Source organism: Aphelocoma coerulescens, unplaced genomic scaffold, assembly GCF_041296385.1.
Source record: "Aphelocoma coerulescens isolate FSJ_1873_10779 unplaced genomic scaffold, UR_Acoe_1.0 HiC_scaffold_171, whole genome shotgun sequence".
Classification (NCBI taxonomy): Eukaryota; Metazoa; Chordata; class Aves; order Passeriformes; family Corvidae; genus Aphelocoma; species Aphelocoma coerulescens.
This window is the reverse complement of record NW_027183519.1, coordinates 123,893-141,246: the sequence shown is the minus strand read 5'-3', so window position 1 is coordinate 141,246 and position 17,354 is coordinate 123,893. Positions and strand designations below refer to the sequence as shown.

At 46.2% G+C, this 17,354-nt stretch overlaps 1 protein-coding gene across 8 annotated transcripts in view; it reads right to left on the bottom strand.

Annotated features, from left to right (window-relative positions):
• The window catches only part of LOC138100944 (endomucin-like), a 41,511-nt gene extending 39,480 nt beyond the window's left edge, over positions 1–2,031 (bottom strand). For 2 of the 8 annotated variants that reach the window (XR_011146985.1, XR_011146983.1), the window contains exon 1: positions 1,903–2,025. Coding sequence is in view for 4 of the 8 variants with exons in the window: in XM_068998778.1 (XP_068854879.1) it covers positions 1,903–1,972 (70 nt within the window). In the remaining 4 variants the exon portion in view is untranslated. Of the gene's footprint in view, positions 1–1,902 lie in introns of all 8 variants that reach the window. The other 6 variants (XR_011146984.1, XR_011146986.1, XM_068998778.1 and 3 more) reach the window with 6 other exon arrangements.
• Positions 2,032–17,354: the final 15,323 nt, after the last annotated feature.

Below are 17,354 nucleotides of genomic sequence, written 5' to 3'. Positions count from 1 at the left end.
GTGCTGCAGAGGAGTCCCCTCCCTCAAAACTCTTTCTGACCCCAAGTGCTGCTGGGAGAGTTGGGAAGGGAAGATCAGCTCAAAATAAGAAGGCTGGATAAAGAAAGAAGGCCTTTCTTCAGTTTCAAGGGTGCAGCACTAACACACCATTTTTTCGTGTTGCTTGCAGCACATCTCAACTCCACTGTTCATGAAGCAGCTTGACAAGGGAGGAGTTGTTGTCCCCACTGGCTGGGACTATGAAGCACGTCCTTGGTAGTGAGCAGGATTTCACACTGCAGACACCCTCTGTTGAAAACTAAAAGTGTAGTCTCAAGTGTCAACACAGACAAGTTCATTTCTTGAATCTAAGGGTAGGGCTATGCCAGCAAGCATAGAAATGAGGGTGGCAGAGGAGGCTAACAATTCATGGCAGTGCAAAGATCCAGCCCCTGCCAATGATATCCCACTTGAAGACACTGCTTGACACTAAAACCTACTTGCACTGGGGGCTGGGGTGGGGAGTGGGCACAGGATATTTTCCCATAGCTTGAACCACAGCTCAGCTATGACTCTTTTGCAGCAGCTCAGGAGAAAAAGGAGAATTGCTGGATATTTCAAAAAAATTGAAGAGAGAAGACAAAAAAAATCAGACACTGGTTTGGGGACAAAACCATTAGCTTGAGCTGTCAAAGAAGAACAGAGAAACCAACAGGGAGGCTCTGGAAAAAGCCAACAGAGGAAAGGTCAAAATACTGATGCTCTGCAGTGGAGCTAAGGGATGGATGCCCAGGGCAAAGCCACAGACATGCCTCAAGGCCAGAAGGCTTAATCCCTCTGCCACAGGAGCCGCCTTACACTTAGTCCTGTCCCTGAGCAGTGACAGGGAAAACTGCAGGGTCAGGAATGCCCCTCTCGCGAAGGGCATTCCTCTGATGCTGCCCCTCCATTCAGTGTCACTCCATGCCTACGGAAGCACCACTGCAGGAGTCTGCAGAGCCCTCCCACTGCCTGCGTCCTCCACTGCCCTCCGCACAGCATGCTGGAGCTAACTCACCTTTGAACTGCACTTTGTTGAGCTGTGCTTCAGCAAATTAAACTATTTATTAGTCCAGGCTTAATGAAGCCATTCACCACTCAAAAGGTTCACCTGGAAAGCCCACAGCGTTACCCTTGTGGTGGGGAGGCTGTAGTCAGTGCTGAGAGCATCCCTGTGCAAGACCCAAAACACAAGCAGTGGCTGTGCCACTGCAGGCAGGGTTGCCACTGTCCTGGGTGCAATGCTCAGGCCCCATAGACATATTTGGGTTCTTCTGGTTGACTGGGGTTTTCTACAGGGTTCTTTCCTGAAAGTCTTTAGGCAGCCTGATGATTTGTAAATATTTTTCCACTGAGAGCCATTGGGGTAGATGGGTGGCCAGAATAGCTCCAAAAGAATAAAAAATACTAGTCCATGGCTCATTAAACTAACATTGCTGCTCATCTGGAGCACAGGAAACTGCTCCTCCAGACCAGGAAGAGAAAAATCCTCATTTTAAGCACCAAAAGGCTTTCCATGTTTTTTTTCTGGAATAACTGCAGCCACTAAGGAGTAAATTCACTTCCAGGAGAAAACACTCAGGAGCCCACAGGGATTCACAACTGCATTATAGGGAAACAAGTGCCTCAAAAATTTACAGGTTTTTAGGAAAGTAAATGTTTGTTTTGCCTCTCTCTTGAAGAGAGAGAGAGAGAGAGATAAAAAAAAAAAAAACCAAACATTCAGGCAAACAAGTCTATTAATATTTACATAGAACATAGGCATATATTTGCTCCATAATGTGTTAGCTAGAGAACAAACCATCTGCAGCCCTCCACCCAAAAAAAAAAAAAAAAGGACTCCCAGGTGCGAGTACCAAAAAGTCCTGCTAAAAGCCTCCTGACCTGGTACAGCTCCAGACCAAGAAGGAAAGAACAGAACCACCCTACCACTACTCCCTTGGAAATGGTTCATATTAGCAGTGGGGGCTTTGCTCCTCCCTGAAGCCACCTGTGGACAACTCCCATCAGAGCCAGCTGGTGCAGCTCACCTAATCACAAGGCTGGGTTTTTCCCCTTTATTTGAAAAACAGCTTGATTGGGCTCCACGTGGAGCATCGTGCTCCTGTTACTTATGTTATGGTTTTAAAGGCAGTCACAGTGATTCACCTGTGAATGATGTTTACTGTGTCCCAGTAGTCTGCCAAGGTTTCTGTGCATGACCTTGATCCCAAGAACAGAAGTGACAGGTAAAAATGCCCAAGGAAGAAAAACGGAGAGGTTTTCTTATTTTCAAAATATTTTTTTATTGTTTTTAAATAAAGTTTCTGCTTAAGCCAAGGGAAAATCTGAATTTGTGGCCTGTCCACTCACCTGTGTACGGCAGCAGCCCTGGCCCCTTTGTGCACCACTGGGCTCAGGACATGTGGCTAGCTGCAATGAAACACAAGATTCAGGAGACCTTGTTTACTTTCTGCCTTCCTCAAAAATTATTACTGATATTTTGTGGAGTTGGTTGAAGTATTTAAGAGATTGAAGGCATTGACCATGATTTCTGACAGTAGATTCAAAGCAGGTTATAGTCTCTCTCTGTGAAGTTTTGCACTGCTGAATTAGATCAAATGCTGATGCCCTTGGGGGCAATAAAAATAATTCCAGCTTGTGACAGAAAATGAATTATAATTCAGAATAATTCTTAGTAGAAATCATATATTGTTTAATTACAGCCATAACGGCTATTTGATTTTGAGATAAGAAGTGGTTACCACAGTGACCCAATTCTTAAAGATGATTTTTGCCTAACGCTGTATAAAACGCTTTATGATACCTGCCTTCACAAGAAAGCAATTTACGAAAATGAGTTTTCCTGGTGTTAGGCCTGGGGTATGAACAAGCAACATAGGCTATATATGGAAAAACATTCCCCATTTCGTTACTGCCTGAAAAGCCCATTTCCCTGCAAGCACACTCATAGATGTTGTCTCAGATTCAGAGCAAGCTACAAATCTTGCTCAGCTTTCAAGACCATGTAGACTCTGTGGAAGAATTTCAAACCTTTGAGGAGTATTAGAAAAAAATGAGCAAAGGAAATCAGAGACAGAGACATATTTGTTCTGCAGAACAAGCCATCCCCTACTGCCTACCATCAGGGAGGGTAAAAAATGTTTTTACTTACTCTGAACAGTCTTAATATGTATTTCTCTAATAGACCATCCATCAGCACTTTGAGGAAACATACCCTGAAGTCACAACCATTGCTAGAGTCAAGCAAAGGCACATTTTGACATGTGAAGTAAAATGCAATCCTCAGTGAGACTAGTAAAAATTATCATTATTCAAGAATATAATCTTTTTGGGGCTTCTTTTGGTAATCCTTGCTATTTCCCTGCATCCCTATGGTGGATTTAGAGGGACTGGTCTGCAGGGTTGCTCTAGAGAGTGCAGACCTGCTCCTGTGCCAACCTGTGTGGGAAGCCAGGTGTCTGGCTGCCTCCCACTAATAACCCACCATATGTCCCTGGCAGCCTGGGAGGGTGATGCATCCCATTTTCACTTGGGTTGCCTGGTAGTGAAACCTGCTTGCCCATGGGCAGGACCCCTGTGGGCAACCACAACCATGGTCATGGGACTGAAGGACTGGGCTCGTCGCTGGACCTCTGCTGCCTTGTGGAATCCAGTTATTTGTCTACCTTCAGATCAAAATAATTTTGGTTAATAAAGAGAGTGAGTCAGAGAGAGAGGCAGCATTGATCCAGCTGGGGTGCAAAGTAGGTTTTCTCATGCCATTGTAGGTTTTCTTGTCATCAGTGATTGCCCTGCAGTGGACTACTTTGATATACAATATCCTATACTACATTCACCCTTCTTAAATTACTTCATGGCCCTTGCTCTGATCCTCAGGATAGCCCTGATTTGGGAGAGTACAGAGCTGACAACCCCTGTCCAGTGAACTCTGGGTTTCTCACTCCCTGAGGTGTCTTCTCCTGCCAAAAATTCCTGGCAAACTGTAGCTAATCATGTGCAAAACACTGATGCTGTACCTCCAGGTGATTAGTATACCAAGCCAGCTCAATTTGGGCTTAGTTTAGGCTGTTGGCTATAAATAATCTTTTATTTTTGGAAGGTAATAGATGAAAACTTCTTCCTTCCTGAAATGGAAAGGCAGTGGGTGTTTAAAGGTCTTACACCTTGCTTCAAAGCTGACCCACATGGGAGGAGATGAAACAGGAATGTGGCCTTTGCAGCTTCCCTGGGATGTGCAGTGAAGGGGCAGGAAATTTCTCTCCCTCTCACCATTGAGCGATAAGTATTTTCAATAGGATCTTTAATTAAAAAGTGTTGGGCTTTACAGTAAAGGTCTCCCAGCCCCTGCTGCCATTGTTCAGTGGGGATGAGGGAGATCAAGCCCTAGAGCCTTCAAATGTTTGACTTACTGAAAGCTGCCCCTCTTCCTCAGTGCTCCCCTGTCCCTTACCCATGATGACACATTTCTTCTAAAAGCCATCCAGTCCTGTCCCAAAATGCACATGGTACTGAGTCCACTCAGACAACCTCAGCTGTTTAAACACTTTTGCTTTCCAAAAATGTTGGGTCCAAAGGGCAGAGGATTAGATAAGAAAAATCCTAAAGGTGATTTAATACTTTGCATGAAAATGCTAATATGCTAAAGCAGTTCCAAATATGAATTTAATACATAAATAATTAAGCAGCTCCTACTGGTCTCAAAGCACTGAGTATGAGAAATGAAGGATGCAAATATGATGACCGGAACAAGCCTGTGCTTCAGGTCCCAGACACTGGACTCAGAAAAGTGGGAAGTCATCCCCACCCATTCTTAAACACTCAATGTGTTGCCAATTACCTAAAACCAACAGTTATAATGGAAACATTTTTGTGAGAAATGATCTTCCTCATGTAAAGCATGAGCTTAAAATATCCTTATTCAGCACTGGATGCATTTCCACCCCTCTTCCCACACCAGAGAGGGCCCATGGGACCAATGGCTGAGGAGCAGCCCTGCCTCTGGCAGGCCTGAGATGGGTTCCCTGTTGCTCTCAGGAGCACCAGCCCATCCCTCTGAACACAGGTCCAGCAGCAGCATGGCAAGAAGAAAACTGAATATTAATTCTGGTTTTTTGCTGTTTTACCTTTCGTGACAGAGCAGGTCGGTCCCTGGGAGCAGAGCAAACCCCCTCAGCCCTATTACAAAATTCTGGCAGAGGAATAGTTGAACATTTGAAAATATCAAGACTTCAGAGACTTGAAATAACAATCTGAATGGCTACACTTCCAACAGTTTGGAAAAAAACCCCACAAACTTATTTTAATTGCTGTTTACCTGGGTTAAAGTTAAAACACTCTCATAAGGGTTAAAACAGCAACAGACTAATAAACCTGGAGGAGGAGGGTTAAGGCAGAGTTTAAATTTCTCTTTGTTTTGGGCAGGTGTGTTTGGGTGGGCTTTCTTTTGCCACCCAAGGGCTGCAGTGATCCTCAGGTTCCTGAGGCTGAAGGCGGAGGGAGGTGCAGGTCTGCCCCACGAGGCCCCGTGAGGCCCCACGTGCAGAGCTGTGTCCAGCTCTGCCCAGCAGCAGCAGGATGTGCCTGTGGAGCAGGGCCGGAGGAGGCCGTGGGGATGTGTGGAGGCCTGGAGCACCTGTCCTCTGCAGGCAGGCTGGGAGAGCCGGGGCTGTCCAGCCTGGAGAGGAGCAGGGTCCGGGGAGGCCTCACTGCGGCCTCCCAGTGCCTAAAGCGGGCAGAGAGCGATGGGAGAAGGGCAAGGGTTTCAGACTAGAAGACTGGGGAGATTGGGATCAGATGTTTGGCAGAGCTGTGAGGGTGCTGAGACATCGGAACCGGCTGCCCAGAGAAGCTGTGGATGTCCTGTCCCTGGAATGTTCCAGGCCAGGCTGGACAGGGCCCTGAGCAGCCTGATCGGGGGGGTGGCAGCAGAACCAGGTGATCGTTGAGGTGCCTCCATGGCGTTCTGGAGCTCCATGGGTGTGCGAAACGGAGACCCGTTACTGGGGCATGGAATGTTGGCACCGGTTGCCAGGGGCACTCCTGCTCCCAAGCTTCTGTTGACACAGAGTCTGCTGAGCCAGTTGACGGATTCTCTGCTGCGCAGCAGACGTGGAGCATCCGTCTTCTCCATCCCAGGTGGGAATAAAGACGATTTGCTGACTTTTGAGAGCCAAAATCTGGACTGACTATACAGGTGAGTGCAGACAATTCTTGAAAAGGCTTCTGATGCTGAGGGGCTGGTCTGGGCTGCAGGATGGGCTGCAGGTGGGCTCAAGTACTGGGGTCACGGACTTCCCCTCCAGTTATGGACAGAAACTGGAGACTCAAGAGTGGGAGTCTTGGGGCATGGGGGTATTCAAGAGAACAGGCATTCCAAATAGTTGATCTCTTCTTTTCTGATAGGTTTGGAAGAACAGTTTTCCGGAACTGTGAAAAATCTGCAGTGGGCTACCAGGAGGAACATAAGGGATCTCTTCCCTGACATTCCTTTTTTGGTGTTAGTCCCACTTGCTTTGCTGGTGGTTTTAGATCACAAAACACCATGAGCTCAGTAAGTACTTTACTACTCAATGCAAATCTGATTCTTGAAACATTTTGCAAGGGACTTCTAGAAAAGAATTCAAGAGTTTGGAGCAAATGCACAGAAACAGAAATCTTTCCAAACTTCCTGTGAGTTCCCGCTTTTGGATACTGAAGGTTCTGAATCTCTGTGGGTGCTGGCAATAGTTCAGAAATGCTTACAGTGTGAGTAACAACATGATGGAATTGGGAACTGGTCTCCTCATTTTCAAGCCATTGGACAGGCTATTTGTTGGTGAGGCAACATGTAGGAGATGAGGGGCGATGTCTTTTCCCTGATGCGATGTGCTAAGGTGAAAATGGTCCATAGCACCATTTGATGCATATTCCAGCCTTTGCGGGAGTGTTTTCGGTATCCTCGTGTGCTGTCATTGGTGCTGCAGAACCCGAGGGCCGTGCTAATATTGCTGCCACAGAAAATGCTAAGGCTTTGTTCTCTCTCAGCATCAGCGAAAGCGCCCTGGAGGACCGCTTGATTCCACTCAAGCTCGGAAACGGAGCAGGCTGCTGCCCTCCAGTCCTGGTGGAACCTCGCAGGCAGAGATAGTAGACCTTGAAGGAAGTGGTACACTTGCTTTTGAGCCTGGTAAGAACAGCAGTTGCCTCTGGAAGGTTTGGGTTCATTTGAATGTGTGCTTTTGCCAGTTTCTAGGCCCTTTACTGGGGAGGAAGGGAAACCTTGGGGTTTAGGAAGCACCTGATATGGCATCCCTAACGGCAAGCCTTCTGACAACTGTTTTGGTTTGTTCCTGAGCTCAATACACTGGCTGCTCGTGGGAGATGAGCTCTGCAGCAAAGGTCCTCCAGTGCTGCTCAAACACCTGAATGTGTGCTCTGATGAGCTGGTGGTCACCATAGATGCCACAGGGGAGGGTGGCAAGCTGAGTTTGGGATCTCCCAAAGTGGATGAAGATAAGGAAAAGTTTGTCTTTAGCTGTGCCCCATCCCTCAAGGGAACAATCTACAGTATGGTAAAACTGTAAAAAAAAAGGATCCCCTCTAGTGTTGGTTGGTTGCTTTTTTCCTTTTGTGTGCTAAACATTCCCCTGTGTGAGATGAATCATTTCTTGCTGTGAAGCTCCCATAGCTGTTGACATCCCACAGAACTTGTGAGGGGCTCAGCTGCTCTTCCTCTTGCACTGCCCCTTCAGAGGACAGGGCTGGTAGTGCTCCCTGTGGACTGCTGGGGCAAAGCTTGAGTGCAATGTTGGACGTGCTCCTGAAAAAAAGAAACCCAGGGCACAGTGAATCCAACCTCAGCCTGCTCCACACTGGCAGCCCTTTTAATTCCTCTGCAATCTCTGATCTTGATTCTAACGTTCTGTTTTTCAGCTGATGAAGAAGTCGTCATAGATCTCACGGGCAAATCTTCTGAGCCTGAAGTCATCGTTATCAGTGACGATGAGTCTGATGTGGTAAGTAGTGAATGGCACACTCCCCTCCATCTTGCAGTCAAATTAGTTTTCTTGCCTGTCTTCTGGCATCTTACTAAGTACCCTGGCCTCAAAGGTTGGAACATGGCTCTGATTTACCACATTAGACACAGTTCCCAGTCGAGCCCAAACACACTCATGAACACATCAGCATCCCTGAGAATCGCTTGCAGAGAGGGGATGAACAACCTAAGAGAGGTTGTTGCTTCAGTGATTTAAAGGAGACCACAGGAAGTCTTTGACTTCTCAAATGAGAAGTGTTTTAGCTGCAACATCAGTTTAAGGTACCCCTCCCACTGAGGTGTAAAACACAACTGCACCTTACTGGGGTGCAAACTAGTTCTGTTCCTTATTCCAAGAAGCCTTTAACAGAGTCACGTTTGTTTGCTTTTTTAAATTTTCCCCTTCTATTTGGAAGGAATTGATTTACCAAAATATGGGTATTGATCTAATATCGACACCCAACTAAGACGGACATATACTCTCTAACAGAGTAGAGTCAGAAAGTGTATGTTTATTCCAGTGCCAGGCAGCTGTGCAGGATAGCTCCCTGATGTGCACTGCAAAATTACTAGCCAAACACAGAGTCTGTTTAATTAAAGAGGTCTTGAATATTCAAAATACAAATGCATATTTATAACATTGACACCTTCCATTCTCCTCTTCGTATGGTATTTAGTTTGAAAGTCATGAAGCATGCGTAGTTTGTTCTTTGAATTGCGTTGGTTGTCTCTTTATTTGGGGAGTGGTCTTAAAAGATGAAGTAAAGCTACTCTCCCTCACTTTGACCTTTCTACCTTTCTGATTTTTGACAATACAAATCACTCTTAGGGGACTTCCAGTTCCTCCTTTTGTGACTTCTGAATAGGCTCTCAGAGGTGGAAATTAGAAATTGTCTCCATTTCTTTGAATCTATTTATCAGGGTTTCTGTTTCTCGTTAAAAGCACAGCTAAACAAATAGAAAAGTGACAGGCAACTAGCTACCTACATCTAAAAACTTCTTTCAGGTCTGGCTCTCTTTAACTACTTATTAACACTTTATCAGTTCCAGCTGGGCCATCTACTTTAACTAATTTCAACAAAGCTATCCCTTAACTAAAATCTTAATGTTTCTTTTAAAATCCATGTTTCAGAATATTTTTGATCCAGCCCACAGGGCAGTGTGTCTGCTCAAATTTGGGGTGCCGCTGCTGCTGTGCAAAGCAGAAACATGCAGCAAACATAGCATGGGAGCTATCTCCTGAAGAGCAGCTTTGGGTATGGGGTTTTATGTCTTCAGCAGCTCTTCATGTACTAAGCAGTGTTCAGGTGAATTAGCCAGTTTGGGGGAGAACGAGGGAAAGAAACAGCTCCAGCCCCAATCCAAGTAGGGACTGAAACAGGGGAGCAGGGAGTACAGTGTTCAGGGTGGTTCCTAAGTGCCTCCATTTCTATCGCCCTGCAGGACAGGGAGCAGAGCCAGCAGCAGCCACATCCTTCCAGAGCATCAGAGAATTCAGCCGAGGCCCTGGCAAGGGATGATGAAGAGGAACCAAGAGAAAATGATGGGTATGTGAGAGAGAAAGTATCTACTATCTAAACTCCAACTTCAGATATGTGGTAGGAATAAGTTTTTACCAAGCTTTTGGCTTCTGTGCAAATACTTCAGACCCGGAATAGAGTGGCCTGCCTGGAAGAGAATTAAAATAAACCCAGCAAAATCCAGCAGAAGCGTTTCTTCTCTGTTTGTGAAGCCATAATTGTATAGAAGAGAAAGGCTCGACATGCTGAAATGCTGGCAGTACATAGAAATTGTTGCAGTGGTTGTGTTTCTGGGCTGGGATGTTGCTTAATCAGAATAGGGCAATAGGTTTTAAGTACCACCGTTTTCTTTGTTGGTAACCCTTGGTGCCCAGTGAAATAAATGGCTGCACGTTCTTTCTGGTTCTGTTCCCTCTAGTGCATGGCCAGCAGGTCCTGCTATTCCTGTGACGAGGGAGGACAACAACTCAGAGGTGCAGGACAGGGAGCAGAGCCAGCAGTCTCCACTTGGTTCCAGGGAGGCAGAGAATTCAGCTGAGCTGTGGGCAGGTTACAATGAAGAGGAGCCAAGAGACAACGATGGGTATGTGACACATGAAGTGTCTCTCCAAAGTGTAATTTCTTACATACAGTTGACACAGGATTTTGCCAAACTGTTGGATTCTGCTTGATTCTGTGTGAAGGATTCTGATTTGGAACATAGTGGTCTGTCTGGAAGAGAAGTAATGGAAAAGAAAGCCCTAAACCCAGCAAAATCCAGGAGAAACCTTCCTTCTCCATTCAGGAAGTCATTCTTGAATGTTTCTTACATTATGGATAGCGACAGACTGAAATGCTTGCAGTACATTAAAGCTCTTGCACGGGCTGTGTTTCTGGGCTGGGATGTTGCTAACTGAGACTAAGGGGATGTTCTGATTTCTGCAATTTTATGTCTTGGTAACCCTCTGTGCACTGTGAAATTGACGGCTGCATGTTCTTCTGGTTCTGCTCCCTCTAGTGAACCGCCAGGAGGTCTTGTTAGCACTCCAACTAGGGAGGATGACAACGCAGAGGTGAGGATCCACATGTTGTTGTCTTTTCAGATTTGTGGGAAGGGAGGGGAGAGAAGGGGAGCTGCACAACTCAGTTGTCATAGGTGGGATGCTGTGGGCAGCTGGCTGGAAGCACAGCCCTTGCTCTGAAGCTCCAACTTGCACGTCCCTCCACGTCCCTTCTTGGTGGTATCCCTAGAGGGAGAAGCCCTTGTCAGGATGGCACCGGCAGATCTGTGTGTTCCTTGTAGTTCTAGCATTGACTGACAGACTGCACATATTCCAAGTTCTGTTTGCCTGGTGCCAATAGAGCAGCTATCTGCAATTCTTTGCCCCAAATTCCTGTAGTTGTGGTTTGCGTTCCTCAGGAACTGTTCATCTAACATGAAGTGTTTAGGGCTATGACTGCAGAAGTTGCCTTTTTGGGGGCTAACGAGGGAAAGAAAAGGTTCTAGCCCAAATCCAGTCAGGGATCTGAAACAGGGAAGCAGGACGGAGTGGCTTCAAGCAGATCCTAATCTGTCTCCATTTTCACCCCACTACAGGACTGGGAACGGAGCCAGCAGTACTCGCTCGGCTCCATCTCATCAGATACTTCATCCGAACCTCTGCCAAGATTCCTTTTTCTGGAGCCAAGAAATACTGAATTGTAAGTGACAGATAAAGTGTCTCTGCAAAGGCTAATTTCTTGTCGCTGTTGTCCTCAGGGACGGCGGCAAGAATCACGACATAATTCCAGGGAAGAATAGCTTCCTTTATTTGTTTACAGACCAGCTCATATACTTTGGTCCAAAAGAGTGGCTGGAGGTCATTGGTCCTTTGACCATCCACCTCCTAGAATGATTGGCTGAATGCTAAAACACCCATTCTCAAAATACTATTCTCAATGAGCCATAACAATATCCACAGCATTCCCCAACAACCTGCACCTGCAAAAATAATTTACAAAATAGCAAACGGTTTCTCAGCTAGTTTGCGTGAGAACAGAGACTTTCACAAGAGGGTGCAAAAAGCTCAAAAAATATCTCTGCTAGCCTTTCTCAGCATCCATAATTTCTGATATACAGTTGACACAGGATTTTGCCAATCTTTTGGGTTTTGCTTGATTCTGCTTGAAGAATTCTGACTTGAACATAGTGGTCTGTCTGGAAGAGAAGTAATGGAAAAGAAAGCCCTAAACCCAGCAAAATCCAGGAGAAACCTTCCTTCTCCATTCAGGAAGTCATTCTTGAATGTTTCTTACATTATGGATAGCGACAGACTGAAATGCTTGCAGTACATTAAAGCTCTTGCACGGGCTGTGTTTCTGGGCTGGGATGTTGCTAACTGAGACTAAGGGGATGTTCTGATTTCTGCAATTTTATGTCTTGGTAACCCTCTGTGCACTGTGAAATTGACGGCTGCATGTTCTTCTGGTTCTGCTCCCTCTAGTGAACCGCCAGGAGGTCTTGTTAGCACTCCAACTAGGGAGGATGACAACGCAGAGGTGAGGATCCACATGTTGTTGTCTTTTCAGATTTGTGGGAAGGGAGGGGAGAGAAGGGGAGCTGCACAACTCAGTTGTCATAGGTGGGATGCTGTGGGCAGCTGGCTGGAAGCACAGCCCTTGCTCTGAAGCTCCAACTTGCACGTCCCTCCACGTCCCTTCTTGGTGGTATCCCTAGAGGGAGAAGCCCTTGTCAGGATGGCACCGGCAGATCTGTGTGTTCCTTGTAGTTCTAGCATTGACTGACAGACTGCACATATTCCAAGTTCTGTTTGCCTGGTGCCAATAGAGCAGCTATCTGCAATTCTTTGCCCCAAATTCCTGTAGTTGTGGTTTGCGTTCCTCAGGAACTGTTCATCTAACATGAAGTGTTTAGGGCTATGACTGCAGAAGTTGCCTTTTTGGGGGCTAACGAGGGAAAGAAAAGGTTCTAGCCCAAATCCAGTCAGGGATCTGAAACAGGGAAGCAGGACGGAGTGGCTTCAAGCAGATCCTAATCTGTCTCCATTTTCACCCCACTACAGGACTGGGAACGGAGCCAGCAGTACTCGCTCGGCTCCATCTCATCAGATACTTCATCCGAACCTCTGCCAAGATTCCTTTTTCTGGAGCCAAGAAATACTGAATTGTAAGTGACAGATAAAGTGTCTCTCCAAAGGCTAATTTCTTGTCGCTGTTGTCCTCAGGGACGGCGGCAAGAATCACGACATAATTCCGGGGAAGAATAGCTTCCTTTATTTGTTTACAGACCAGCTCATATACTTTGGTCCAAAAGAGTGGCTGGAGGTCATTGGTCCTTTGACCATCCACCTCCTAGAATGATTGGCTGAATGCTACAACACCCATTCTCAAAATACTATTCTCAATGAGCCATAACAATATCCACAGTATTCCCCAACAACCTGCACCTGCAAAAATAATTTACAAAATAGCAAACGGTTTCTCAGCTAGTTTGCGTGAGAACAGAGACTTTCACAAGAGGGTGCAAAAAGCTCAAAAAATATCTCTGCTAGCCTTTCTCAGCATCCATAATTTCTAAAATACAGTTGACACAGGATTTTGCCAATCTTTTGGGTTTTGCTTGATTCTGCTTGAAGAATTCTGACTTGAACATAGTGGTCTGTCTGGAAGAGAAGTAATGGAAAAGAAAGCCCTAAACCCAGCAAAATCCAGGAGAAACCTTCCTTCTCCATTCAGGAAGTCATTCTTGAATGTTTCTTACATTATGGATAGCGACAGACTGAAATGCTTGCAGTACATTAAAGCTCTTGCACGGGCTGTGTTTCTGGGCTGGGATGTTGCTAACTGAGACTAAGGGGATGTTCTGATTTCTGCAATTTTATGTCTTGGTAACCCTCTGTGCACTGTGAAATTGACGGCTGCATGTTCTTCTGGTTCTGCTCCCTCTAGTGAACCGCCAGGAGGTCTTGTTAGCACTCCAACTAGGGAGGATGACAACGCAGAGGTGAGGATCCACATGTTGTTGTCTTTTCAGATTTGTGGGAAGGGAGGGGAGAGAAGGGGAGCTGCACAACTCAGTTGTCATAGGTGGGATGCTGTGGGCAGCTGGCTGGAAGCACAGCCCTTGCTCTGAAGCTCCAACTTGCACGTCCCTCCACGTCCCTTCTTGGTGGTATCCCTAGAGGGAGAAGCCCTTGTCAGGATGGCACCGGCAGATCTGTGTGTTCCTTGTAGTTCTAGCATTGACTGACAGACTGCACATATTCCAAGTTCTGTTTGCCTGGTGCCAATAGAGCAGCTATCTGCAATTCTTTGCCCCAAATTCCTGTAGTTGTGGTTTGCGTTCCTCAGGAACTGTTCATCTAACATGAAGTGTTTAGGGCTATGACTGCAGAAGTTGCCTTTTTGGGGGCTAACGAGGGAAAGAAAAGGTTCTAGCCCAAATCCAGTCAGGGATCTGAAACAGGGAAGCAGGACGGAGTGGCTTCAAGCAGATCCTAATCTGTCTCCATTTTCACCCCACTACAGGACTGGGAACGGAGCCAGCAGTACTCGCTCGGCTCCATCTCATCAGATACTTCATCCGAACCTCTGCCAAGATTCCTTTTTCTGGAGCCAAGAAATACTGAATTGTAAGTGACAGATAAAGTGTCTCTGCAAAGGCTAATTTCTTGTCGCTGTTGTCCTCAGGGACGGCGGCAAGAATCACGACATAATTCCGGGGAAGAATAGCTTCCTTTATTTGTTTACAGACCAGCTCATATACTTTGGTCCAAAAGAGTGGCTGGAGGTCATTGGTCCTTTGACCATCCACCTCCTAGAATGATTGGCTGAATGCTACAACACCCATTCTCAAAATACTATTCTCAATGAGCCATAACAATATCCACAGTATTCCCCAACAACCTGCACCTGCAAAAATAATTTACAAAATAGCAAACGGTTTCTCAGCTAGTTTGCGTGAGAACAGAGACTTTCACAAGAGGGTGCAAAAAGCTCAAAAAATATCTCTGCTAGCCTTTCTCAGCATCCATAATTTCTGATATACAGTTGACACAGGATTTTGCCAATCTTTTGGGTTTTGCTTGATTCTGCTTGAAGAATTCTGACTTGAACATAGTGGTCTGTCTGGAAGAGAAGTAATGGAAAAGAAAGCCCTAAACCCAGCAAAATCCAGGAGAAACCTTCCTTCTCCATTCAGGAAGTCATTCTTGAATGTTTCTTACATTATGGATAGCGACAGACTGAAATGCTTGCAGTACATTAAAGCTCTTGCACGGGCTGTGTTTCTGGGCTGGGATGTTGCTAACTGAGACTAAGGGGGTGTTCTGATTTCTGCAATTTTATGTCTTGGTAACCCTCTGTGCACTGTGAAATTGACGGCTGCATGTTCTTCTGGTTCTGCTCCCTCTAGTGAACCGCCAGGAGGTCTTGTTAGCACTCCAACTAGGGAGGATGACAACGCAGAGGTGAGGATCCACATGTTGTTGTCTTTTCAGATTTGTGGGAAGGGAGGGGAGAGAAGGGGAGCTGCACAACTCAGTTGTCATAGGTGGGATGCTGTGGGCAGCTGGCTGGAAGCACAGCCCTTGCTCTGAAGCTCCAACTTGCACGTCCCTCCACGTCCCTTCTTGGTGGTATCCCTAGAGGGAGAAGCCCTTGTCAGGATGGCACCGGCAGATCTGTGTGTTCCTTGTAGTTCTAGCATTGACTGACAGACTGCACATATTCCAAGTTCTGTTTGCCTGGTGCCAATAGAGCAGCTATCTGCAATTCTTTGCCCCAAATTCCTGTAGTTGTGGTTTGCGTTCCTCAGGAACTGTTCATCTAACATGAAGTGTTTAGGGCTATGACTGCAGAAGTTGCCTTTTTGGGGGCTAACGAGGGAAAGAAAAGGTTCTAGCCCAAATCCAGTCAGGGATCTGAAACAGGGAAGCAGGACGGAGTGGCTTCAAGCAGATCCTAATCTGTCTCCATTTTCACCCCACTACAGGACTGGGAACGGAGCCAGCAGTACTCGCTCGGCTCCATCTCATCAGATACTTCATCCGAACCTCTGCCAAGATTCCTTTTTCTGGAGCCAAGAAATACTGAATTGTAAGTGACAGATAAAGTGTCTCTGCAAAGGCTAATTTCTTGTCGCTGTTGTCCTCAGGGACGGCGGCAAGAATCACGACATAATTCCAGGGAAGAATAGCTTCCTTTATTTGTTTACAGACCAGCTCATATACTTTGGTCCAAAAGAGTGGCTGGAGGTCATTGGTCCTTTGACCATCCACCTCCTAGAATGATTGGCTGAATGCTACAACACCCATTCTCAAAATACTATTCTCAATGAGCCATAACAATATCCACAGTATTCCCCAACAACCTGCACCTGCAAAAATAATTTACAAAATAGCAAACGGTTTCTCAGCTAGTTTGCGTGAGAACAGAGACTTTCACAAGAGGGTGCAAAAAGCTCAAAAAATCTCTCTGCTAGCCTTTCTCAGCATCCATAATTTCTGATATACAGTTGACACAGGATTTTGCCAATCTTTTGGGTTTTGCTTGATTCTGCTTGAAGAATTCTGACTTGAACATAGTGGTCTGTCTGGAAGAGAAGTAATGGAAAAGAAAGCCCTAAACCCAGCAAAATCCAGGAGAAACCTTCCTTCTCCATTCAGGAAGTCATTCTTGAATGTTTCTTACATTATGGATAGCGACAGACTGAAATGCTTGCAGTACATTAAAGCTCTTGCACGGGCTGTGTTTCTGGGCTGGGATGTTGCTAACTGAGACTAAGGGGGTGTTCTGATTTCTGCAATTTTATGTCTTGGTAACCCTCTGTGCACTGTGAAATTGACGGCTGCATGTTCTTCTGGTTCTGCTCCCTCTAGTGAACCGCCAGGAGGTCTTGTTAGCACTCCAACTAGGGAGGATGACAACGCAGAGGTGAGGATCCACATGTTGTTGTCTTTTCAGATTTGTGGGAAGGGAGGGGAGAGAAGGGGAGCTGCACAACTCAGTTGTCATAGGTGGGATGCTGTGGGCAGCTGGCTGGAAGCACAGCCCTTGCTCTGAAGCTCCAACTTGCACGTCCCTCCACGTCCCTTCTTGGTGGTATCCCTAGAGGGAGAAGCCCTTGTCAGGATGGCACCGGCAGATCTGTGTGTTCCTTGTAGTTCTAGCATTGACTGACAGACTGCACATATTCCAAGTTCTGTTTGCCTGGTGCCAATAGAGCAGCTATCTGCAATTCTTTGCCCCAAATTCCTGTAGTTGTGGTTTGCGTTCCTCAGGAACTGTTCATCTAACATGAAGTGTTTAGGGCTATGACTGCAGAAGTTGCCTTTTTGGGGGCTAACGAGGGAAAGAAAAGGTTCTAGCCCAAATCCAGTCAGGGATCTGAAACAGGGAAGCAGGACGGAGTGGCTTCAAGCAGATCCTAATCTGTCTCCATTTTCACCCCACTACAGGACTGGGAACGGAGCCAGCAGTACTCGCTCGGCTCCATCTCATCAGATACTTCATCCGAACCTCTGCCAAGATTCCTTTTTCTGGAGCCAAGAAATACTGAATTGTAAGTGACAGATAAAGTGTCTCTGCAAAGGCTAATTTCTTGTCGCTGTTGTCCTCAGGGACGGCGGCAAGAATCACGACATAATTCCAGGGAAGAATAGCTTCCTTTATTTGTTTACAGACCAGCTCATATACTTTGGTCCAAAAGAGTGGCTGGAGGTCATTGGTCCTTTGACCATCCACCTCCTAGAATGATTGGCTGAATGCTACAACACCCATTCTCAAAATACTATTCTCAATGAGCCATAACAATATCCACA